General features: G+C 53.1%; 1 protein-coding gene across 1 annotated transcript; it reads right to left on the bottom strand.

Moving 5' to 3' along the window:
• Window positions 1-4,524: 4,524 nt before the first annotated feature.
• On the bottom strand, window positions 4,525-21,143 carry SLC22A8 (solute carrier family 22 member 8). Its single transcript, XM_036122153.2, has 10 exons — window positions 20,808-21,143; window positions 11,293-11,396; window positions 10,589-10,743; window positions 9,743-9,911; window positions 7,599-7,722; window positions 7,295-7,410; window positions 6,157-6,371; window positions 5,355-5,463; window positions 5,006-5,209; window positions 4,525-4,917 (listed from the first exon to the last, which is right to left on the bottom strand). The coding sequence occupies exons 1-10, from the start codon at window positions 21,141-21,143 to the stop codon at window positions 4,818-4,820; spliced, it is 1,632 nt and encodes a 543-aa protein (XP_035978046.2). The 3' UTR covers window positions 4,525-4,817.
• Between the last annotated feature and the right edge of the window lie 4,878 nt (window positions 21,144-26,021).

Raw genomic sequence — 26,021 nt, 5'->3', positions numbered from 1 at the left:
GAGCTGTTCTTATTATTTGTTTCTGGTAAAAAGGTGAGACAATCATATGGATTTTAGAGAGAAAATAGGCCTAAGCACATCTTACCCTAAGAACAGTGATTCTCTACTGGAGGTGATTCCCCCCAACTCTCTCCCTCTCCAGGAGACATTTGGCAATGTCTGGAGACATTTTTGGTTGGATTTAGATTCAAGTAAACAGACTCCAGAGTCCATGTTTTATATATTATGCAATGTGCAAATTAAAAGCAAGAAGTTGTTGGGGTGCCTGTGTGGCTCAGTCGATGAAACATCTTGATTTCAGTTCAGGTCTTGATCTCAGGGTTGTGAGTTCAAGCCCCGCACTGAGCTCTGCGTTGGGTGTGGAGCTTACTTAAAAAAAAAAAAAAATCAATAAAAGCAAGAAGTTGCGACATGCTCTATTGGCATTCCCAGCCCATGATCCAGCCAATCAGATCTCATCAGATCACTGGGGTGGTTAGCAATCCTGGCGTGCAGTGGGTAGAGTCCAGGGATGCTGCTGAACATCCTACAATGCACAGGACAGCTTCCCATAATCAAGAATTTTCTGGACCCCAAATGTCAATAGTGCTAAGTTTGGGAAACCCTACCCTAAGAGATGTCTCAGACTTATTCTGAATAGTGGTCAATCCCATACCCGCTTGGCCAAGGATATTCCAGGCATACAGATGACTCCTACCAGAATATTTCTAAGAATGCCCATGCTCTTATTGAATTAGGGAAAATGTTTGCAAGGTGAGGAGGAGAACTCCTCCTCCACGTTCTGCTGGAGTACAGCAGAGCAGCCTGGACTCTGAAGCATGGTGGCCCTTCCTTTCCTAGGCATTTCGTCACTGGAGGAGTCAAATCAGGACCCCAACCTTCCTGGGTCCAGGCCAACATTCTTCTCCACCATGTTCTAACTCGATTGTTGGTTTGAGGGTTCATGCCAGACTATTCTTTGTGGTGTGTTTCCGTTTGGGGTCTCTGGCTGTCCCTCCCTGTTACCTGTCTTGTACTGACTGTCCATCCACCTCACTTCATCAAATACTTTGGCATATATCCGAACAGCATGGATGGTTAGGGTTCTGAGTTTTATGGGAGGTAGCCAGGCCCCGTATGAATTAGCTGATGCAAAGGGCCATGAAGGGAGGGGGAGTTTCTCAGTTCTTCCAGGCATAAATCTCCAAGTCGTATTGTTGAGGGGAAGCAGTTGTATTCCCGACTTCTCCTGTAAGGACTTAAGATGCCTGCTATTCTTGTGCAGTTTACCCAAACTACACTTTTGTATTAAGTTGGGAGGGTGTTTACCGTCTGCTGAGGTGCTGGGATACATGAAGTCTTAGACTGTTTCAGACCTAGTCTGTCTAACTTCAAAGCCAGATTGTTTCCTGCTGATTTAGAGGTGTGCGCTGCCCAGCTAAAGAGGCCTTAGGGCTCATCCAGTCTCATTATGCACAGAAGAGAATAAGGAAGCTCAGAGAGGGATGTAACTCAGCCCAGCTTCCCCCTCCCCGCCCCCTGAATGTTGGTTCTGGGCCGGGACCCAGTGGGTGTCCAGATGCCTGACAACATTCTCTAGGCCAAGGTATATAAGAGCCTTGCAGCCTGGGGATGTGAGGACAGCTGGACAAACAGCTGGGGCCTCTGGGGCCAATCTCCTGCCAGGACTTGGTGCCCTGATGGGGGCGTGGGAGGCGTGTTGAGGGCAGTGGGGGAGATGGCCTCTACAAGCACCCTCCCTTTCTGAGCGTGAGCCCAGCTTTGCCTTTGAGAAGAGCCCCCTCCCTAGGGCCTGACTAGCTCCAAGCCAGGCTGAGCCTGGAAAAGGCTCAACTGGAGACTCCAGGGACTAAATTGTGGTTGGCTCCTGGGATCATCTGGCTAGCAAGGAGACTTCCCACCAGCCTCCCAGCTCATGGAGGGTTTCTGGATGGAAATGCTACCATAGCGAATGATTGGCAGAGTGAGAACTATCCTTTAGGGACATTCTGGGTCATTAAATACTCAGAGTTGGACTCCCTGGACCGACTGGAATGTGAACTTCAATTCTGGCCATGCTCACCAAGAAGGGGTCAAATCCAGGACTTCTGATTGGCCAAGAGCTACAGAACCACATACGATCAGAGATGAATGCTGTCACTCACATGAAAACTTCTCATGGTACAGATAAGGAGACCAAGGCCCAGAGTAGGCAATGGATTTGTCCTTGGTCACACAGAAAACCCATCTAGAACTCGGTCCTCTTGATTCCCAACTGAGATGTGCTATTAGGGTACAATGCACACCAGATTCTGAAGACTTATGATGAATTAAAGGCTGTAAAATATCTTTATTGGTAACCTTTATGTTTATTACATGATGAAATGGTAATATATGGGTATTTTGGGTTAAATAAAATATATTATTATTATCATATATACATACTTAAAATTAATTTTACCTCTTTTTAAGAACTAGCTACTAGGAATTTTAAATTACATAAGTGGCTTGGTTCCAGGGGACAGTGCTGGTAAAGAATATTTGAGGAAGGGGTCTTAGGAAAAACTCTGGGGAAGGTCAGTGTTCAGGAGACGATACAGGGAGAGGAGCTGCTTTTGGAATTGTTTGGTTTGGAAACCCTTGAGTTTAGCTTAAACAAAACAAAAGCTATTCAGAGAATTCAGGATATTTTCTTGAGCTCAGGGTCAGAAAATATATCCAGGGCTGAGCAGGACCTGGAATCCATTAAGAATCAATGTGAATAGTCTCACTGAGTCTTTTTATCTGGGCCCCTGTGTCTCTGGTTCTCCCTTTCTCTGTGCCCTTTGCTTTTTTTTTTTTCTCTGCAACCGGCTTTCTCTGACCCACTGGCATCGGGGCCAGCCCACCCTCATGCTAACTTGCCTTCCCAGGACAAGGGCCAAGGCATGGACTAGAACCTCTGTGACTCAGATTCCCAGCCCAGGAGGGAATACATGATGAATGAAACTTGGATCAGAAGGGCCCTCTGGTCCAGTCAGTCATGACCAGACCTGGAGGTCATGTAACTATTCAGTTGGCAGGTTCAGGGGATGTTGACCTTTGAGGAAGGGGTGGGGCAGGACGGGCAAAGCAGAGTTTTGTAGCATTTACAGGAAACCCTCCAGGAGACGCTGAAGGAGCAGCTGCAGTATGGGAAGGAGCTTCATGCCCCTGGCATCTCAGAAACTGGGAAAGGGGGGCGAGGCCAATAGGACCGAAGTCGGCTGAGAGGCCAAGTAACACAAGTTGATAACGACCTGTGGGTTCAGCACTGGGGGTGCTGAGTGCTGTATGTGACAGCTCTCTTGGGGAGGGGGGAGAGCCAGAGTGCTGTTTGAAGATGTACGAGGTTAGAAGGTACAAGCCAGGGAGGCATCCAGCTCCTTTATAAAGTTTAGTTGTGAAGGGGAGAAATTTCGAGACAGTGTGGCCCCTGCCGGGAGATATGACTCCAAGAGGGACTGGTTGGTTTGGTTGGTTTTCGTTAAGATAGGAGAGGCGGGAGCTTATCTGACTGGCGATGAGAAATGAGCCAGGAAAGAGCTAATAGGTGGAGGAGACCTGAGGGGGAAGACGTCCGAAGGCTGCCTTCCGGAGGGGCTGGATGCAGAGCCCCATTGGGAGGACGGACTTTCTGCTGGGATTGAAGGGAACTCGGGGCACATGGGGTGACATTGGTGGCCTTTGACTATGGCTGTGGTTTTCTCACTTTAATAGGACGCAGAGCTGTCTGGTGGCACGGGCCTGGGACGTCATTGGAGACCTGGAGCAAGCAGGTGGATCAGATCGGGACTGGAGCAGCACAGGCTTCTGTCTGCAGCAGCTCCGGGCTTGTCTCGTCCCCTGCTCACGCGCACGCTGGGACACGTATGTGCACACACGGCGTCGTGCACACAGGGTATTTCCAAGCACAGGACTTGCTATGCGTCCTCACCCAATTTGTATGTTGATGCTCTAACTTCCAGTGTGATGGCAATTTGAGGTGGGGCCTTTGGAAGGTAACTGGGGATAGAAGAGGTCATGAGGGTGGGGCGTCATGGTGGGATTAGTGTCCTCCCAAGAAGAGATGGCAGAAACCTTGCTTTTCTTGCGCTCTCCCTGCCAAGTGAGGACACACTGAGAAGGTCGCTGTTTGCAAGGCAGGAGGAGGGCTCCCACCGGAAACAGTCTGCTAGCACCTTGATCTTGAACTTCCCAGCGTCCAGACCTGGGAGGAAGAAGCACTTGTTGTTTACGTGGTCTGTCTGTGGCATGTTGTTGTCACAGCCTGAGCAGGCTTGGTGTATACGCAGCTCTGCGTGCTCACACATGCGCACACAGGTTCCCATCAGCCCAGCCTCTATGTACCCGTGTGCCCATCCCTGCATGCGACACACAAGTCCCGGTGATGGTTGTGTAGCGCACACATCCGTGTGGTGGCCTGCCCCCTTCTCCCTGCCACCCCCATTCCTGAGCAGTGTGGCTTGAGTTCATTGCCATTTATTGAACCCTCCCATCGAAGAAAGGGGTGGGGAGCAAGAAAGGGAAGCTGTCTTTGTTTAGGATTGAGCCAGGGAGCCAAAGAGGACCTCGGGGAAAGGAGGCTGGAACAATGGGGGAAGGTGGCAAGTGGGAAAGGGCTGGACAGAAGAATGGCAAGACCTGGGCTGAGGGAGGATGAGGACAAGGGTGGGGCATGGGAAGGCCTGTGGCCAAAGCTTTGGGCTGGAGCATAGAACTACTCAGGGCCCCCCAAGGTGCCCTCAAGAGCCCAGAAGCAGGCTAAGACCTGGCTAAGATTCGTTTCTGGAGGGCAGGGGAAGGGGGCTCTGTTGTCCTCAGCTGGGGTCCAGGCCCGGTCCACAAGACTGCAGAGGGATCCTCTGGGATGCTTTTTCTGCTTCTGGTTCCTGCTTTGGTTTCTTTGCCCGCCAGGACCTAGGGAAAGAGATCTCAGGAAAAGCCCTGGGTCTGGACCTGCTTCCCCAATGAGGAGTTCCAGTGGGACCAGAGGCAAGGGACTGACCAGGTTTCCACATCTTGGATAGTCTCTGGCAAGGGCCGATTGAGGGTCTCAGGCAGGAAGTAGGCGGCACTGCCTCCGAGGAGGGCGACGGTCCCAAATATAATACTGGGGATGAAGGGCTGCAACTCGCCTGTGATTTTCACCAGCGGGGCTGACATGCTTCCTGCACGGGTCCACAGGTTGCTTACGCCCATACCTGTTTGCCTTGGGAGAGTCCAGAGCAGGGATTGGCAGCCTGTGCGTGGTTCTTAAAGGACAGGTCTGGGACCCCTGGGCGGGGCAGGAGGATGTCACAATCCCACCTGACCCCGTATCCTTTGGCTGGGCCAGCCCCGAGCCCAGCACCTACCGGATGACTGTGGGGTACAGCTCGGTCGTGTAGAGGAAGAGGCAGCTGAAGGAGCCGGACAGGCAGCCCTTCCCAAACACAGCCAGGACTGTCCTCAGGGTTGGCAAGTCTGCAGCGGGAAGAAAAGGCGATGGGCCTCGGGCTCAGGAGCACCTGAGTGTTCTTCCTCCTCAGTGGACTTTGTCTCCCTTTTTGCTTTGGCTGCTGGAAAGCTCAGATATAAATTTAAAGCTGAGTAATAGTCCCTCTGCTATTTCTAGTGCTTTGCAGGCTGTCCTGCTGCATTTGTGCTTTTCCCTGGCTCTCATTCCCTACTCCCATATTTTGTTGTATATATGCTTGTCCTAAAATAGCTCAAGTTCCTTTGGAAGGATATGGGTGTATCTGTCAACACACAAACATCTATATAAAAGTGGCTTTTCCAAGGTCGTGGTGGGAGTAGGTTGTGGGGTCTTCCCTGGGCACTGAGCCCTGTGGCTTTTCCATGCCAGCTCGTCTTCTGTAGTGATGTCACCAGGCCATGCCCGATCCCTGAGCAATCCCTCACACTGGCCAGATACCACCATACTTTGCCCAGGCTGAGTCAGATCTGGAAAGGAGCTTTGATATCATCTAGCCCAACTGAGTCATTTTCTAGATGGGAGACGTGAGCCCCAGAGAGCGCAGGGACCTGCTCAAGGTAACACAGAGAATTAGGGGCAGAGCCAGCGGAATTGGGGTCCTACGCACCCCACTTCCCAGCCTGTGGCAGCCTGTGATGCCCACGGGCATGTTAGGTTCTGGCTTAGCCCTGGCTTCTCACCTGAGGGCACAAAGATGATAGCCAAGATGGACCCTCCTGCCAGGAGTAGACAACTGGCCTGGGTGATGTGTCGGCCTAGATAGTTTATAGAGAGGACAGTGATGAACTTGGCTGGGATGTCGACCCCACCAAAGATGAGCTGGAGGATGTAGAGGTTGACTCCAAATTCTTCCACACCCATAGCTAGACTGTAGTAGCCAAAACCGGTGGAAAACCTGAGGGGAAGAGAGTGATTGATTGGCACCTGCAGCCAGACTGGGGTCTCTCCCCAAACTGGTCATTGGGTCACAGGGATGATGAATAGTTTCATTTCTTATCCCAGCTGCAGCTGATCAGTACGGGCTGCTGGAGAGCTGTTTTGAGCTCTCTGAGATTGTGTCTGGGCTCAGTGCTGGGATGGATTGGTTCTGTCTGACATGGGTATGGTCTAGGGTGTGGTGGCAAAGATCCACATAATTGACTCCAGAGAATATCAGGACTGGCAGGAGTCTGGGAGATCCAAGGAGGTAGTAAATGATCTCTCTTGGTTGGGTAATAGTTTCACGTCTAGAATGGGAGAGGTGAGAGTCAAGTTGTGCAGCTGGGTCAGATGCCTCCCCTTTCCCTCTCAGAATCCTGGGATCCCTTTTGAAGTCCCTGGACATATTGGACCTTATTCACGTAGGGATAAAAAAGGGTCTCAGAACCAGGTGACAGAAAGGGCTTTGCAGGAGCTGTAGAATGTCAGACAGAAGAGAAGACTCGGAGAAGCGTGAGGGCCAGCCTCGTTCTGTGGGGTCCCAGAGGGCAGAGCTGGGCCAGTGGGAGCAGTGACAGAGAGGCATAGAATGGGGAAATTGCCATGGCAGGGATGTGAGCTGTGAGCTGGGAAGGGGTTTGGAGCATTTGCCTTGTGGGTGGGGTGGGCGTGACCTGACGAGGAAGCAGACCCCGATGGCCGGAACTAGGTGTGTGGCAGGTACACAGGAGATTTATTTCCAGGGTTGGGGCTGGGCTGGGGCAGCCCAGGGAGGGAATCTCTTGACTCCTCGTGCAGGTGCCCTAGACCTTCCCCTTAGGGGAAACTGCCAGAAGCCTTGTTCATCACCTCTGTTCTGTAGAGGTGCCAGGGTGTGGGCAGCGAGGGGTGGTGGGTTACCAGGCCAGAGAAAGACAACAGGTCACACGGCGCAGGTTGGGTGTCTGGAACAGGTCAGCTATGCTGTACTTGGTCTTGGCCAAGGAGATCTCCTTCTGCATGATCAATTTGAGCTCCTTGGGGAAGAGGAAAGAGAGGGTTGCCGTTAGTGATCAGCTGGCGGGCAGGAGGAAGAAGGGAAGGAGGTGCAGGCGTCTCTAGAGGACTTTGCTTGGGGCATTGGATGTGATGTTGGCTTGTGAGCAGGGAAGCAGAGGTGAGAGGAGGGTTCCTGCTCCAGACTACAATCCCTCCCGGCTCCTACCTCCACGTTGAGTTTTTTTCCTTCTTCCTTCTTGCCGTTGAGGGCAGCCATCTGCCGGAGTATTTTCAGGGCCTTCGAGAATTTTCCAGAGACGACCATCCAGCGTACAGATTCTGGTATCCACCTGGGTGCCAGAACCGAGTCACAGTGACTACCCTCATGCCAGAACCTTTTTGAGGGACCGGAAGAACATCAACATCAACAGGGCCCAGGGGTAGGAGGTCCAGAAACCCGAGCTGTTTTACTGCAGATTTCATGGAATTTAAACTTGGCCAAGCTTTGCACCTGGACTGCCTGCCGCCAGCACAAATTCTAGCTTTATCTTCTTCCCCTTCCAGAAGAGCCTTCCCTCTGCCCCCTACCTGGGCTACTTGTTATCGTTGGGTATCTTCCTTAGCTAGGAGCCTTGGGCCTAGGCCAAGGCAGGTGGGTCCTGGGGAAGGGACGGCATGTTGAAGGCTAGATAGCTGGATGATCCTGTACGTCCACCTCTCCAGCCTTCCTTGGGCCGCCTCCCGGGGTGAAGAAGGAGCAGGGTTGCAGTCCTGGGGCAGGTTGAGAAGGTGGCTCAGGTTAGGGTTATACCTAGGGGATGGGTTTGGGGCAGAGGACCAATTCTGCTGTAATAGGAGCACAGCATGAGGTCCTGGGATTGGCAAGCGGGCAGCTAACCTCACTTTCCCCACCTCCGGGCTGTATTTTTGGGCTTGGTTCGCTCTGAGCAGACCCTAAGTGTCACTAGGCAAAGAGGAACAGGGGAGGAGGAGGTGTGGGGAGAAAGGAATGATATTTTTAAAACTCCTTTCTGGGGGGGTGGTCAGCTGTGGCTGTGGCCTCCACAGGCACCCAGGGCCTGGACTCTGTCCTCTTCTCCCTGAGATTAGGAATAGTGGCTTCCAATCAGTGAGCCTTCCCTTGGACCAGGCACCCATGACCCTGGGTGACGGGCATTATTATCTTCATTTCGCCTAGGAAAATCTTGAGGCTCAGAGTGGGTGAGGCTTGTCCCAAGTCCCAGGGTGAAGGGGCTTGCACTCTCGACAGTTCCCCGCCGACCCTCTGCCCTTATTTTCTTCCCCACTTTCTGCTCCTTGTCTGCTCCCATCCCAGGTTGTGAACATTCCCTAGCTCTACCCTGGATCCTCTGACCACCTCTCTTTCTGCAAGATTGTCCAGACCCCTCTAGAAGATTCTATTCTCATTTTCAAATGGAGGCCCATCCCAGTTCTGTGTCTTTTTGTGTAACCCTGGGGGATGGCTTGACTTCTCTGAACCTCAGTTCCCTCATGGGTCAAGTGGGACAATGATGCCTCCTTCACACAGAGATGCCATGAGGACTGGAATGATTTAGGTGGATGCCTAGAACAGGGCCTTGCACAGAGTAAGTGCTCAGCAAAGGGTCACTCTGAGTCAGTTTATGCATCCGACTCTTGATCTCAGCTCAGATCTTGATCTCAGGGTCGTAAGTTCAATCTCCGCACTGGGCTCCACGCCCAGCATGGAGCCTACTTAAAAAACAGAAAACAAAAAAACCAAATTACATTTCGGAGATTCAGTTCCTGTTTTCAGTGTGTCCTTAGGTTTGATGTGATGATAGTGAGCTCTTTACCTATTTGGGGTCTCTGACCCAGACACCTCAATTCTCCCAGGTCCCCAGGTTTGGGCTTTCCTTTCCTTTATACCTCATATCTAGAAGTCCCCAAACCCTGTGGATTTGTCCTTCAAAATGCCTCTCAGACTTGTCCCCAAGGCTCCTCCTGCCCACACAGTCACGTCCCTTCTCTCTCTCATCCCCACCTCCTTGGGTCTGTCCTGTGCCACCAATAGAAGCTTGGTCAGGCCTTTCCGCACTGCAGACACGTTTGGAGACATTCTCTGTCCCTCCACACGAAGCTAAGGCTCCTTGGCTTTCTGTGCTCTCCACAGTCTGGCCCCGTGCCCTGCCTCTCAACTTAGCCCCTTCCTCCCCTGAATGCCCCCCAGACATCTGCTCCAACAGCACATCTTTGTGTACTAACTCCTCCTCCTTGGAATGCCCTTCCCGACTCTGGGACAGAGGTGTCCTGACTGGTCAGACGCGGGCTCCCCCGGTTTGGCCCCGGCGGGCACGTAAGGAGGGAGATGAAGAGGAGAGGGCCACATACCAGGACAACAGGAAGAAGGCGAAGAAGGGAATGGACACGGTTAACTGTAGCCAGCGCCACTGGGGGATGGCATAGGCCAGGCCAGGCAGAATGAACTGGCCACAGGTATAGAAGTAACCCATTAAAGTTGACATGATGGCCCGCATCTGGATGGACAGGCACTCGACATCTGCAGGAGGAGCCCAAGGACCAGATTAAGATCGTGCTGGGCCCTGGGCCACCTCCCCATGAAGGGGCACCAGCTCCTGCCCACCCCCCATCAGCTACTTGATCTGACCCTGATCCTAAGGGTTCATCACCCCCGTTTTACGGATCTGTGACTAAGGCTCAAGAAGGTAGGACTCAAACTTAGGTCTGTCTGACTTCCAAGCCCACACTTTTTTTTTTTTTTAAGATTTTTTAAAAAATTATTTTTAAGTAATGTCTAGACCCAACATGGGGCTCGAACTCACAACCCTGAGATCGAGTCACATGCTCTATCAATTGAGCCAGCCAGTCACCCCCCCACCTCCAAGCCCACCCTCTTGACTGTCTTTCCAGAGGCAAATGACTACCCTTATTTTGCCTCAATGTCCTTGTCTGTAAAAATAGGACAACAGTGTCGCCTCGTTGTGTGTGTGGACTGAATGGGATTGTGTCCCTGGCAAAGTGTCAGGCCCGGGGAGGGGGTGGGGTCCTCGGTATTGATCGCTGTTGTCGTTATGCTCAGAGGGGGCCTCTGAGATCCTGAGAGGGGCAGCACCTTATGTGACCAAGATCACAGGGAACCTGTGTTGAGCCAGGCCCTTGGCTTCAGGTTGGGGTCCCTCAACTCCTGTTCCCTTGCCTCTTCCCCCTGTGGCTCACTCAAGATCGCGGTGCTCAGGACAATGCCTGAGATGCTCCAGCCACTCAGGAAGCGGAAGACCATGTAGATGGAGACGTTGGGGCTGAAGGCTGCCCCTGAACCACTGGCTGCCAATAGCAGGTAGCTGCAGGTCAGGATGGGCTTGCGGCCAAACCTGGAGCTCAAAGGAGAGGAAGGACCGATTAGCCACAGTGAGCTAGCTGAGACAGTGACTGCAGGTCTTGGGGCAAAGGGTCGGACCACCTCCCAAAGGGCTAGGTAGGGCATGCAATTCCCGCTTTAGACAGAGCCTGACTGGTAATTGCTATTTTGTTGACAGGTTTGCAGTTACAGGTTCAAGTTAATGAGTGATCGGCCTCTATCCCCAGCTTAGCGGCCTGAGCAGAGGTCAAGGGACTTCCCATCTCTAAACAGTCCATGCACCGCACCTCCATGGCCGCACAGGCCACTACGCTGTGTCTGAAAACCTCGAGGCTTTCCCCAGGGTCTGAGGAGGTGGGAAGACTCAAGTTGGGAGGGTTTTGGGGCAGGGAGAAGGCTGCGCGTCAAAAGGGACTGGGACTTGCCCAAGGCCACAAAACAGGGACAGTACTTCCTGCTTCCCCCAGCTCTTTGCCTTTTTGGGGGCGGTGCATAGGTGGTCAGAGTGAGGTGGGATGTCCCTATAGGTTGTGCGTCCCCTCCGGAGGCTCCCCGGTCTCACCTGTCTGACAGGTCTCCTAGCACGATCCCTCCAATCAGTGTACCCGCCATGAAGACAGACTGGGCCACCTCCTTCAGTATTCTGGAGTCACACACCAAGTCCCACTGCACAGGAGAAAGGTCGTGCCAGCCTGGCTCGGTCCAGACTGGCCCTCCCAGCCATGCTCAGCCTGAGCCCCACAGTGCCCGCCTGCTCCTGGAGCCCTCACCCGACTTCCCTGAGCCCCGTTCTGCATTCAACTGGGCCCGGGGCTCCTTGGGTCTGCCTGTGGCTCTTTGGGTCCCTGACCTGTGGTGTGTAATAACAGTTCCTCTCCAGCGTGCGGGGCCTGTCAGAGGCTTGTAGTATCTGCCTAGCTGTCACTTCCAGGTCTGTTCTCAACTCCTGCCCTCGTCCCTTCCAAGCTTGCCTGTGCCCCGGGCAAGGTCAGGGCCGGTCTGCAGCCTAGGTCTCTCCCTCTCCTCCACGGGGACACTGCTCTATGGTTGACACCTCGCTCCATCCCACATCCTCTGTCTTTGTCTCTCAGATCTCTCCTTCTTGGAAACTCCTTCCGGTCCACATTCACTGTGTTTCTCCCTTCCCTTCAAAGCTGAATCTCTCGAATGAGAAGCTATACTTGCTGTCACTCTGGTCTCATCTCCCGCTCATTGCTCAAGTGTGCCCCCGCCACTCCACTGACACCGTGCTCTCCAGAGAGAGCTTTTCACGAAGCCCACTGGAACCTTCTGTGGCCTGCTCTGCCCTGACTTTCGGCAGCCCCTGACATTGCTGATGCTGACCTCTCCCTCCCCCTGGTCTTCCTCTCTCTATTTACCACTCCTCCTCTTCCTCCATGGGCTCCTTTCTTTCTATCCCTTAAAGATTCCCCAGGGCTCTTTCTGGATCTTCCTCTCTTTTTATCCACTTTCCTGAGGAAACGTCACCTGCTCCTATGGCTTCAATTTCTATTTTATGAGGAAGATCCAATCCATATCTTCAACCCAACCTCTCTTCTGGCCTGGAGACCAGTCGATTCAGCTGCCTTCTTGGAAATTCTACTTGGATGATGTCTCACGGTCACCTCAGAGTCAACAAGACTTGTCACCCACTCCTCAATCTCAGTGGCTGGGAGCCCCTCCTTTGCCTCATACTTCTCCAGTGCACCACCACTCCATCCTCCAGTTTCTAACTTCTGAATATTTCTGGAATCTGGATTCTTCTATTTCCACTGCTATCTTAGTGCAAGGTTAATAATAATGGCCGATTTTTATGGAGGGCCTACTATGCACCAGGCCCTGTTATAAGGGAGCATTTCCCAAGCTTTAACTTCTTCAGTCCCCACGACAACCTTATGCTGGGGCATGACTATCATCATCATCCACATGCTACAGATAAGGAGACTGAGGCCAGCTGATGATTATTGTGATGATCTTCAGACAGGTCTCCCAGCCTTCGATTTCAGTTCCTCTTATGCGTGCTTCCCCTGCTAACATGAATGGCTTTCTAAAACTCCACTCAGGTCAGGTTCCTGTCTTGCCTAAAGCACTCACTGGCTTCCTCCTGCCTTTTGGGTAAAGAGAAAGCGTTGTTAACACAGATTTATAAAGCCCTCATGCTCTGGCCCCTGCCTTACCTGTCTGGCCTAATCTCCTGCTAATCCCCAACACGCACCCTTTGTCTAGCTGTCCTGAACTACTTGTGTAATGAAGTGGAGAATTTTATTAACTAGAAATGCCTCACAAGAATGTTTTGGAAGTGAAACAGTGTGGGGGAAGAACCATACATCCCAGGGAGCTCTTTCTACGTCCTCTGCTGGAAGTGAGGGGGATGGGGTGGATGAAGACTCCAGGTGCTCCGGCTGCCTCCGGGTGGCCCAGCATGGCCAGCAAACCCAGTGAGCTCTTCTGGCTGAGAGGGGAGCCTGCCCGGTATGTGTGTGGCATGAGGGGAGGGTAAAGGGTGAAGGAGGAAGTGAGGGGGTGTGAGGAGGAGTACGCCAGAGGGTGTCTAGAGAGACTTCTGGTACATTGTGGCATGCTGTGGAGAGCTCCTTTAGGAAAATCTAAAGTAAAGACCTCCTGTCCACCTAAATTCATTCACACCCCCTCCCCCTTCCACAGTAAACAGCACATTTCCCAGGTGACCCAGTAGCTGAGTGGGGTCATGTTGTTCTTGATGGTGCAATGTGAGCGGAAGAAATGCTTGTTACTTCCACCTCATTTGATTAAGAGAGAAGCCTTGGTCTGGACTTGAATGCCTTCTCCCTTCCTGTTGATGGGAAGGGTGACAACTAGAACAACTCGGGAAGCCATGTGTTGAAGATGGCAAAGCTGCTGTCAGTCTGGGTCCCTGAATGACCCTATGGGGCAGAGTCACCCATCAACACGAAATTCCCACCTTAGAACTATTGCATGAGAAAGAGAACCACTTCTATGCCCCACAAGCCATTGAATTACCGTTGACTCTTTTGTTATGGCAACATGGCCTATCCTGATACATTCCACAAGAAGTTGCAAATGGAAATTTGATTCCCCCCCTCACCAGCCTCCATGTTATTTAATGCCTCAAGAAATCATTCTGCTTGGATCCTGAGAGGGTCAGTGTCAGACCCATTTGGATTAGTTTAAGACTGTTGCCCTTCTCCACTGTCTGAGACCAGATTGGCCAGGTCCTGGTTTCTACAAACTACTTGCGGTGAGGTACGCATTAGAATAACGGTCACAAGCCAGTTTCTACTTGAAATTTGAGCAATGTACAGGAAATACCATTTCTAGAATGGGCTTTGACTCATGTTTAAAACATGCCCAAATCCTTATAATGACCCATAAATCCCTGCAGAATGAGCAGATTTATTCCTGTTACCTCTCTGCTCTCATTTGTTATTACTATCTCCCCCATGGACTCCACTGTACTTGGTCTTCTTGCTGCTCCTTAAACATGTCAGGCACCTCAGAGTCTTGGCATATGGTATTTCCTTGGCCTGGAAAGTTCTTCCCCCAGATAGCCACTTGGCTTGCTCCTTCACCTCCTTGAGATCTTCTCAACAAGAACCTCCTTGACCACCCTATTTAAAATTGTAACTCCCAGCTGTCTACATTACTCCATCCCCCTTTATTTTCTTGATTGCAATTTTACCGTGAGATATACTACATAGTTCCTTTTTGTGTGTTTGTTTCTCCCTCAAGATTATCATCTTGATGAGGGTAGGGTGTTTCATCTGTTTTGTTTGCAACTGTACTTCCATTGCTTAGAACAGAGCCTGGCACATAGTAGGCACTCAGTAAATATTTGCGGGATTGAAGGAATGAGCATTCCATAGAAAGAACAGAGAAATGGAGAACCTTAGTGGTTAAGATATGCTGATGTCTAAAGGAGAGGTCATAGGGTCCACATTCCAGATACTATATGGAGGACAGTTTTGCTTTGTCAGAATGAGCGTATGTCAGGATGGAGAGTGTCTAGGCTATATATGTAGACTCTATAACCACATGTTAGCAAGAAGGACTGGAAGAACTTCACAATCACACTGGAAAAACTTCTATGGCAAACTGTCTACTAGGGGATGGTAAAATGAGGGTTTAAATCTTGGAAGAAGTGCTTTGTGGTTAGATATTTAAAAAATCTTGGATTTCAAATGCACTCTTAGTTGCTCCCAGAGATTTTATGGTTAATAAAACTCATTGAAGCTGATGATAAAACTGTGGCCAGGGTTGCCCTGCCGATCAACACAAATCCATGGGGCTCAGATCTGGGACATGCAACTGCTAGGGGTTGAATTGTGTCCCCTGAAAAGACAGCTTGAAGTCCTAACCGCTAGTACCTCAGCATGTGACCTTATTTGAAAATAGCAATGTGGCAGATACAATTAGTTAGGATGAGGTCATACTGGGGTAGGTCTGGGCCCTTCACCCAATATGACTGGTGCTCTTGTAAGAAGAGAAGATACAGACACATAAGGAGGACACCATGAGACATTGGAGGCAGAGACTGGAGGGATGCATGGATAAGCCAAGGGACGCCAAAGATCACAGACAACCACCAGAAATGGGAAGAGGCAAGAAAAGATTCCTCCCTAGAGCTTTGGGAGAGAGCATCCCTACACCTTGATTTTGGACTTCTGGTCTCCAGAACTGTGAGACAATAGATTTCTATTGTTTTAAGCCACCCTGTTTATGGTACTTTGTTATGGAAATTCTAGGAAACAGATACACTGTGTGATTCCTGTATGTTTGAAATACCTGTGGGTTTGGTAGGTGGTAATGGGAAGGGGATTGGGAAGGGGATTTCTCTCCACCTGGCCATGAGGGAACCAGACATAGAGAGAACTGGAGAGATTTTTTAAAGGCATCCTGGAATTCTGGGGGGAGGGAAAGATACCTAGAGACATTTTGGGCATGCTTTGGTGTGGTTAGCTGCAAAAACCCTTGAGAAGGCCTTGTTAAGAAAACCTATAACTGAAGGCTTGGTTGGTCTCAAAGGTGTTGAGAATGTGGTTTATGTTCCTTTGACTTGATGCACAGGCTGGGCCACATGGGGTCTGTGGTTTTAGTTGGGTTACACTATTGCTAGATTCAGTGACAACATCGTGCTGTGTGTTCCTCTCTGCTTTTACACTTGTCATCATGTCTTTGTTCTCATCGTGGTGCCAGCCCTTCAGGCCCTGGAGACAGAACAGGAAAGCTCAAGGCCAGAGAAGAATTGCAGGGGCCTCGGGGGACCAGCCTGCGCATCCAAGCCCACTTGGACCCTCAGACTGAGCTGGGCACCCACAGGGCTGAGGTTCAGTGGTGTGGGAGCTACGGGCTACAGCTCCTCTCCAGGGAACCCAGAACCCACAATCCATGCTCCCCACACTTTCCAGACTTGAAAGAAAGGCCTTTGTTTCCTCTTAATTTCCTAGTAAAGCTCTTTCTGAAAAATTCCAACCTTATCTCTGCTGAACTCAGAGAAAGGAATGTGTGGTCGCCTCTGCCAGGAAAGCTTAGGGGATCAGAGGGGGAGGGAGACTCTCTCCAATCCGGCTGGACCCTGTGCTGTGCTCACTCACATCACTGGCATGGTCCTCCCACCTGTGCCTCCTCTTTCGGAGGGAAGTTCCTTATTATCCTGTTCTACAGATGTGGGGACAGAAGTGGAGAAGAGGGCTGACACCCCAGGTCACTGACTGTTGGGATGGAGCTGGGACCTGCACCTAGGCTTGTCGTTTCCACGAGGGGAGGGCTAGGTGCAAGCCATGGAGTATGGCAAAGCCATGGGGGCCCAGGTGAACTGGGAAGGGCCATGACAGCTGATTCCCCTTTTCTTGGGGGTCCCCCTACTTTTCTGGTGGGGACAACCCCTCTAATTTCAGGACACGTCTATTAGCCATAATAGTGACAACAACAGCCCCAGCAGCTGCTGACATTAGCTGAATGCTCCGCAGGGACCCTGTGCCCATGCGGTCCTTGCATGGTCTCCTGTCGGGTTCACCCTTGCTCTCTTCCTCACTTTTACGGATGAGCAAACCAAGACTTCTGGCCTCATGACATTCCTAGTAAAGGGCAGAGTCAGGATATGAACTCTGCTGCTTGACCCTGGCTCATGATCACACGCTGTCCATCTTGGGGGTGGCCCCTGGCCTCTGCTAACTGGGGTCACCTGGACCGAGCTGGTTGCCAGATACCGCGCACCTCTATTACCAACCTCTGCCCTGGGGCTGGCACATCCAGACCCTGCCCCCGCTCCAGCGACCCACCTCTAGGTAAGGCTGGGCCACTGTTTTACCCCAGCCTCATGGGGACCTGAACCCCGCTTGCCCCACCCCAAGCAGATGGAGCACAGATTTGTCCCCGATACAGCCAGAAACAGAAAAATTGCTGTGCTGGTAACCAGCACCTCACTGGCTCTGGCCACTGACACTTTCCTGGCTGGGCAGGGACCCCTCGCATGGGTCCTGACCCTCATGCCCGACCCAGGAAAGGGTACAGTACCCTGAGGACTGGTGAACCCCTGTGTTTGTTGGGATGCAGATGCCCCTCCACCCCAAGTGCTGGCATCATGTCTGGGAACTTGGATGGCACAGATGTGAACTGACGCTTGACCAAGTACAAGACCTGCAACCTCTGTTCTTGGCCAGGCTCCCTGGAGGGAAGCCACTTTCCAGCAGTCAGCAGGGTCTGAGTCCCGCCTGTCGGCCTCTGACGGGGACACAGCCTTCGTTCAGCATTAGCTGAGCACTTACTATGCACCTGGCCCAGGGATGAGAAAGATGGGTTGGAGGGGCGCCTGGTGGCGCAGTCGGTTAAACGCCTAACTCTTGGTTCCGGCTCAGGTCATGATCTCAGGGTCGTGATCTCAGGGTGGTGAGATCGAGCCCTGTGTTGGGCTCTGCACTCAGTGCCAAGTGTGCTTGAGATTCTCTCTCCTTCTCCCTCTGCCCCTTCCAATCATTCTCTCTCTCTCAAGATAAATAAATCAATCTTAAAAAAAAAAAAAAGGATGGGTTGGGGAGACACCTTCCCTGTGCTGGAGGAAGCCGCCAGCTTCCTGGGGCCACAGGGTGCTTGGTCAGAGGGATCGACTGTGGGTGGGCTTAGTCTTAAGGAGCCTCATTGCCCGGCTTTAACTCCAGCTCCACCTTTGATGAAACATGGTGGGGCCGTGGGCCAGGGGGCCAGGGACCTGTGCCTGCATTTCCTCCTCTGTACAAATGGGACAATTAAGGTGTCAACCTCTGGGTTGTTGTGAGGATTGAAGGAGTTAATAAGGGCCAGGTGCTTAGAGCCATCAGGCACGGGGCAAGCACACAGTAAGGGGTAGGGATGATGGTTACGTCACTGTTCCCTGCACCATTGTTGTCTCTCCGGCTAGCTTCCCTGTTTTCAGAGGACAGGGATGGTGGCTTTCACTCCTCCTCTCCGATTTCCCAGGGGCCAGGTGTACAGCAAGTCACTCATACATTTGGAAACTTTATAGGTATTGAGACATCTTTGACTCCCTCCCTGTCCCTCACCTCCATGTCCGTTGGGTCCCCAAGTCCCATGGATTCTGACTCCCTAAACTCTCTGGTATCTATTCCCCCTGTCCCTTCCCCTGTCATCCTCCTTTCCCTGGATCCCAGTGGCAACCTGCTAACCGGTCTCCCTGCCCCTGGACTAGAACTCTCCACCAGCCACTCTCCACCCTGCAGTCAGAGGGACCATCCCTGGAGGGTGATCTGAATGCACCACACTCCTGCTCAACACCCTTCGATGGCTCTCTATCATCTTGGAACAGAGGCTACACGCTCCCCTTAGCTTCCAAGCCGGGCCCTCCTCTTCTCCAGCCCCATGTCTGGTGGCCTCCGCGCTCCACGGCTCACCCCTCCAGGATTCCCCTGTCTCTCGCAGTCCTGACTGTTTTGTTCTCATCCTGCTCCCATAACCGTACATTTGCCCCCTGCGCCCTCCAATGCTGTTGCTTTGGCCTGGGGCACGCTTGCCCACTTCCACCTGCCTGCTTCCTGTCTCCCTTGTCACACCTGGTGCGGCGTTGCTGACTCCAACTGACCCTCCTGGGCCCCCCTCCAGGCTGGTTAGATGCCCCGACCCTGGGCTCCCAGAGCACTCTGAGGGTATAAAGCTCCTATGCATTCACTCCATAAATACTGATTTCGCGGTGCCTCCTCTGGGCCAGGCTCTGTTCTAGCTGCTGGGATGCAGCGGAGCAGCTGCAGATCTCGGCCTCAGCAAGCGTGTGTGTTGCATCGCGGTCCTCGAGGGGTGGCTCTGTCTCTCACTAGAGGGGAGCTCCTGGAGGGCAGGCGGGGAGCAGGTAGACTATGACTCCTTGTCCTCAATAGTAGGCATGTAGTTGTTAGTAAGTGTTCGTTTGTTGCATTTCGGGCACTGAGCTTGGCACGATGAGGAGAAGCAACTATAATATAATCCAGGGGTATGAGAGTCAGTGAGTGTCATAGTTCAGAGCATGACTCTGGGGCTAGATGCCTCTGCTCAGATCCTGAATCTGCCCCTTTGCTCGTGGTGCGAACCTGAACGAGCTCCTTAACCTCCATGCTTCGGTTCTCCAGTCCCATCTGAAAAAATGAGCTTATAATACTAACTACCTTACAGTGTTGTCAGCAAGGTTAAAAGTGTTAATATTTCTAAAGCGCTTAGAACAAGGGCCTGGCACGTAGTACCTGCTTTATGTATAAATAAATATTCATGAAACACATGAAAAACAGTTATACAGACTAGGAACACAGAGAGTCTTGGGTTCAAATCCCACCTCTGCCAGGTCCTAAGCGTAGGAAATCCTGGGAAAGTTGTGGAACCAGGCTCCGCGTGCTGTCGCCTGGGATTCCAAGAGCCCTCACCCTCAGCACGCCCAGTGCAGCCCTGGGGCAGGGTAAACACTTGGAAATGCAGCTCTCCTAATGGGGCAGAAGCAACATCCCGAGGGGCTCATGGTCCCTGAGGGGAGAATGAAGACAGTGGCCTCTCTGTTCCCAGCTCAGATGCCACACCTCCTCCGGGAAGCCTCCCTAGAATCCTGTGGTTCGTCCCTCTTTCCTCCTTCCAACTGCTGTAAACATCTATCCCTCTCTGTGCCTCCTAGGGGCGTTCGCCTTAAATCCCAGTTCCAAAACTGACCAGCTGTGTGATACTGGACCCTCACTTGCCTTCTCTGAGTTTTGCTCTTTTTGATCTGTAAAAGGAGCTAAAATCACGTTCGACGGGATATCGCTGTGAGAATCACGTCTGCAAAGCACCAAAATGTGCCTGGCGGTTTGCAGATCCTCCCTAAATGCCCGTTCCTGGTTCTTCCTCCTCCTCCTCTCCCCCATCACCGTGGTCTCCTGACTGGCCTGTCAGTTCATCCGAGGGTCAGATTTACTTCTGTCAGTCCCAGGGATGGCAGGTGGAAGAATCAGGAAATAAGTAAAGAGCTGAACACATGGCAGGTGAACCTGTGAGTAACTCTGGGGGCTTGGGGGATGCGCTGGTCCCTCCTCCACACACCCTCCCTTCTTGGGACCTTCCAACAAGATGGCATTTCCTTCCTTTTCCTTGTTGCCTGGCGAACTATCTCGAAGTTCGAACTATCTCAGCTCGAGGGCCACTTCTTCAGGGAACTTGCCTCCCTGGCCTGACGCCGCCCCCCCCCCCCCGGCCCCCACACCCAGCCCTAAGTGGCCCTAGTCTAAGGTCACAGCCCTAAGTACTTTGAAGTTGTAATTCTACATTTCTTTATGTGGTCGTTCCGTCCCGCAGGGCTGTGGACCCCGTGGTAGTGGGGACAGTGCATTTTTGTGTCCTCAGAGCTTAGCATTGTGCCTGTCACGGAATGGGCTGCGTGTCGCGGGAACGCTGACAACTCTAAACGCGACGAAACTGAACTTTCTGGTTCGTTTGCATGTGCACCCAGGCCCTTCCTCTCTGCCTGCCCAGCGCCCTGTCCTCCGGTCCCAGTCCTAGGGAGACTAGAGCCTAGCCTGTTCTCCCGTCCCTGAGCGCGGCAGGGTGTGGGCTGCGTGCTGTGAGTCGAGGACGAAGGGCCGCCTCTGGGCATACCTCAGTCACAATGGAGTCCGCGGTGCTGAGGTCATAGGCCCAGCCGTCCAGGCACGGCTCGGTGGCCCCCTGGGTGTCGTTGGGCAGGCTGGCGTTGGGCGGATAGATGAAACGGAGGCACATCTCAGCCTTCCCATTCAGGCCCTTGGGGAGCACCCAGGGCCCTGTGGAGGCGTTGGGGGGCGGGCGACAGTGGTGGGCCGGCGTGGTAGCTGTGAAGATCTGCAGCAGGTAGTGGTTGGCCAGGCAGAGGATTGGGAGGCTGAGCAAGACGGTGTTCAGGAACTGGAAGGGGCCCTTGCTGCCCACTCGGTCCATGAGCTCGGAGAAGGCCATGGTGCAGGTCAGGGTGAGCCAGAGCCGCAGGCAGGGCACCTGGCCCGGGAGAGGGAAGTATGCGTGCGGTCCTGTGCCGGGAAGTGGGGAGGTGTAGAAACACCGCGGGAGGGTGGGCACGGCGTGTGCATAGATGTGGACGGATGTGGGGCTCAGGTGTGTGTGGCCACACGGGGGTACAGGGGGACACACCCAGCGGCGTGTCGAGGCGTGGGGCCACGGGTGCGGTGTGTGTCCAGGTGTGGGTGCCCAGGGTTCTGCTGTGATGTGTGTCTTGAGGCTGGAGTGTAAGGTGCAGCTGTGTGAGCTTGGGCGTGTGTGCGTGTGTGTGTGTGAGTGTGCGCGTGCTCTGTGAGGCTGCTCGCACATGCTGCGTGCATGGGGTGGTGTAGGCCCCACAGCCGGGACTCAGGGGCCTGGTTGTGGCCATTGGCAACAGGGGCCGGGTGGTGGGGGGAGGTGGGGAGGCCCCTGCTCACCCTGGGCAGACACACAGGCTTAGCAGAGCCCAGGTGGCCTGCTGGGAAGATCTCCCGAAGCCCAGAGCCTCCTGGCTTTTGGCTGTCCTCTGGGGCTGGGTCCACCAGACTGGGGCAGCAGAAAGGGCCCAGGCAGGTCCCAAAGGGCATAAGGGACCCAGGCAGTCGCACTAAGGAAACAAGGCCAGACCTTGGGGGCTTCTCAGGGGCCTATGGGGGCCGGGGCTTGGGCAGGGGTCCCTGTTCCTCCTCACCTGGTAGCTGGGCCCGGCTCCCTCCGTTGGGGCTGGCGGTGGAATGTGGCTGAGGCCCTTTGTCTGTCCCAGGGTCCGGCAGCAGCTGCTGTATTTGGCAGCTCCGCTCCAACAAGCTATGTTTGTTCCTTCCCCAGGCGGACTTATATAAGGCATTAAGTTCCCCAGGCTAATGTTTGACTTTCTTTTGAGAATTAATGGTGCCAGCAAGGGAGGGTGCTGTGGACCCACTGAGCCCCGCTTTCTTCAACGGGCTGCCTCAGCAAAGGCTGGGTGGTGGTGCGCCTGAGCCTAGCAGGGCTGCTGGCCAGACGGAGGGGTAGGTAGGCGGTCGGGGCAGGCTGGCCTGAGGCAAGTCTGGGAGGGGGTCCGATCTGAGTCCTGAGGGCCCAGGGTCATCTCTGTGCGGATGGTCTGTGGGCCCGGAGCTCAGAATAGCTCTGAGAGGGGTGTTGTGTACGTGTGGGCAGAAGACATTCTTCCGGGCACCACTTCCCCTGCCTGGTGCCTCCCAAGAAGGGGCCTGGAGACTTGTCTCCTGGGAAATGGCAGGGCAGGTCCAGCAGAAAATATCACGTGTGTCTGTCCCTGAGGGCTCAAGGCTATCATCCGCTGGGCTCCTGGGCAGCCAGGGCTCCCTGTCTGAGTCTCAGGCCCAGGGGAACAGCCTCCTTCCATCTCCACTCTCCATGGACAGGCTCCTCTTCTGATCAGCTGTGTCCCTCTGGGGACAAATCATGGTCCCTCGTGTTTTGTTCTTTTCTCTGAATTCTTTTAATTCCATAGTAATGTTTTTCTTGCATAAAGCATGGGGAACATAAATAGGCCCCAAAAACCCAAATATCCAGCCTCACCTGAGAGCCAACCCCGTGTGCTTTCTGATGTATGTTCTTCCAGACCTTTCCTCCTCAGGGACTGTGGTCTAACCCTCATTCTTTAGCAGTCAACAGGAGGCTCAGGTAACCTCACGGCAGCCCCGTTACTATTCTAAACTTTGTAAATTAGGAGACTAAGGAACAGAGAGGTTAAGTAACTTGCTCACGGTCTCCCAGCCAGGGAGGGCAGGGGCAGTGTGGAGCCAAGGTCTTCTGCAGAGTCCAAGGGGCCACTGTGCTACACCATCTCTCCCTTAGCAAGGTCACCTCAGCGGGCTTTCAATGTCACTCCTGCCTGCCTTTACCTCTCTGGTTCTACCTGCAGGGACTCTGGGGAGCGGCCCCGTCCCATCTGCTCCAGGTGCTCGGGAGGGGCCCACCTAGGGCTCCCCTTCTTGGTTGGAGAGGGGGCTTCCCATTCTCCCCCTTAGCCCCCTTCTCCACCCAGGCAGCGTCCGGCTCCCTGGCTCAGGCTGGCCTCCGCCCCCTGATGTCTCTCCCAGCCCCTCACCACCACCCCCTCCCGGGCGGAGTCAGCCGCTGGGGCTCTGCTCCCCACCTGGGCCCAGCAGTAATTGATGTTCTCAGAGTGGCCTGAGGCAGGGCGAGATCCGGAGTCATCAAAGGAAGATTAAATTATGCTCCGATGCAGCCAAGGGGTTGTTTTAGGAAGGTTTTCGACTGTGAGGCTTGCAGAGAGCTGAGCCGCCGCTCGAGCCCCCCTGTTCTGGGCATTCGCCCCCTGTGAGATTTTCTGGTGCTTAATTGGGCATGGGTTATCCGTCTGTTCCTGTCCTAGTGGAATGTTGTTTAAAGGAGCCTGGTGACTTCCCGTGGAGGCCGATGGAGGTGAGCCAGAGTATAGATGTGCAAGCCCAGCCAGGGGCAGCCCCAGCCCCCAGTGCATATGCTTGGATTCACGGTATCTGGCCTGAGGAGTTCTCTTGGGCCCGCGGGGGGTCGTGTCATGCACTTGTTGTATGACCTTGGGCAAATCACCTCCCTCTGGGCCTCTCATTTCTCTTCATTAGTTAAGTGGCTTACACACACACACACACACACACACACACACACACACACGCTCCAGAAATCTTTTTTTCAAACAGTATATTGGATTTGTAAGATCAATATATAAAGCAGATGCGAGAGGAGGTGGTCTGGCTAAAGTGGGAAAGAAGGTGGAGAGAAAGTGGCCCCCTCGTCACCCCCGCCCACCCCCGCTCACCCTCGCTCACCCTTTCCTTTGGCATCTTTTGCCCCCGGCCCACCCTGCCAGAGGCATCTCCGTTATATTAGAGGATCCATCACTTCTGCCTTGTGATACTAAATCGAATATGTGGAAATCAACTTTTTTTTTTTTAAAGAAATGTTGCATCTGGGAAATCTTACATGCTAAGTGCATTTTTAGCTTGGGATATGGAAATGTCGTTTTCTTCTTTTCCTCCTTCCTCCCTTCCTTCCCCCTCCCTTCTTTCCTTTTCTCTTTCATCCCTTCATCTTTTGTCTGAACCCTTCCCGGTGTCCTTTTAGCTGCACTGGGCTCAGTCGGTGGCCCCCGTCCCTGCTGGGCCCCAGCACAGGCATGTGTCTTCAGCTGGAAGGGCCCAAGGCTTCATCAAGTTCAAGTCCAACGTCCTCACCTTACACGCAGGGAGACCAAGGTTCAGTGAAGAAGGAAGGAACACACATCTGACCCTCGGCTTCCCGGGCTTCTCTGCACAGTGCTGTCTTTCTAAATCCTCAATTCGCTGAAGGAGAGGATGCACCATGACAAGTGAAATAGGCAAATCTTACTCTGCAGGAGCAGGGGGGAGTCTGGGTGTTCTGGCCAATTACGGGGACCACGCTGAACTCTCTGGGGGCCATCCACTCTCCTACCCACTCACCTGTTCATTTGTTTGTTCATCTCTCCATCCGTCTGTCCATCCGTCCGTCCGTCCGTCTGTCCGTCTGTCTGTTCATCCACCCCTCCATCCTTCCAATGTGCCTCATGCCTTGTATGTAAGGCCCCATGCTAGGAGCTAGGGTGTCTGCTCTACCCTCCTGTCTGCTTGTCAGAGAAAATAGCAGCCCAGAAACAATTACAGCACCCAGGAGATTGGCCTCAACACCATGGGAAAAGTCCATGCGGTTCTAGTCCTTTCCAGAGAGGGAAAGAATGACTGGGTTTGATGGATCAGATTACAGTGGGTTGCCCAGAGAAGGTGGTATTTTTTACACTGGGTTGGACGATTGGGAGGTAGAATCGGGGAGGGACCAGCAGACCCAGGGGTGTGAGTGCAGGCACGTTTGGGGAAATGGGAGGTGAGTTGGATAAACAGTGTGGACAGAACCTTTCTTCCCACCCTGGTGGGGGCCTTGGTCCCAGGGGCTGGGACACACATAGCTGTGATAGTCTCAGAGGGGCTGATGATTCTCTGGGCTTCTCTGTCCCTGTGCAGGTGGAAGTGGGGAAGATCTCAAGGCTGTGGCTTACCAGTGGATTCATGCTCTGTGGTGCCTAAACTCACCGTGTGCTGTCTGGGTCTCTTGCCCCTCATAAGGGTCCCATTCAGTTGGGGGGCCATTCGAGCCCTCCAGGTGCGGCTGCCTGCCTGCCTCCTCACTACCCCATCATGGGTTCAAGTCAGAAGCCGCAGCATGTGTGGGGGTGTCCTGGGGCTCAGACTATGGCCCTAGGTGGGCGTGGAGAGATGTTCAGTGAATTCCCAAAGGCCAAGAGCTATTCCTAGGGCTTTATCACTGGCTTAGGGGCCCCAGATTCAGTCCCTGTCCTTGGGTGGCTCTTAACAGAATAGGTGGCCTGTGTGGTCCTGAACAAGGGATTGTCCTCTGCCCTCAAGCCCTAACCAGCCCTTCCTTTCCTTTCATTTATTCTAAAATTTCCTTCACAGGAGCAAGGCCGTCCAAGGAAGAGGGTTCCTACATGCTTAAATTGGAATCTTGCTAGTTGTTTGGCCTTGGGCAGGTTGTGTTGCCTGGTTAAGCTTTAGTTTTCCCACTTGTAAAATGGGGATTAATACCTACCTTATAGGATTGTTGGGATTTTAAATAAAGTATATAAAACCCTGAACACAGTGCCAAGCACGCAGTACTGAATTTGAGGGTCAGTCCCGAGGGAACGGGCTTCAGGAAGCCCGAGCAGAAGAAGAGGAGGAGGAGGAAAGGTTGCTAGGAGAAGGCAGCCCATGAGGGGTGCCCTTTGGCCCTGGGGGTTGCAGGTTGGAAGGTTTTCGAGGCGTCGGTGGAGGGGGGGCTCTTGGGGTTGTC

Source organism: Halichoerus grypus, chromosome 11, assembly GCF_964656455.1.
Source record: "Halichoerus grypus chromosome 11, mHalGry1.hap1.1, whole genome shotgun sequence".
In the NCBI taxonomy this organism is placed as follows: domain Eukaryota; kingdom Metazoa; phylum Chordata; class Mammalia; order Carnivora; family Phocidae; genus Halichoerus; species Halichoerus grypus.
This window is presented reverse-complemented; position numbering and strand designations above follow the sequence as displayed.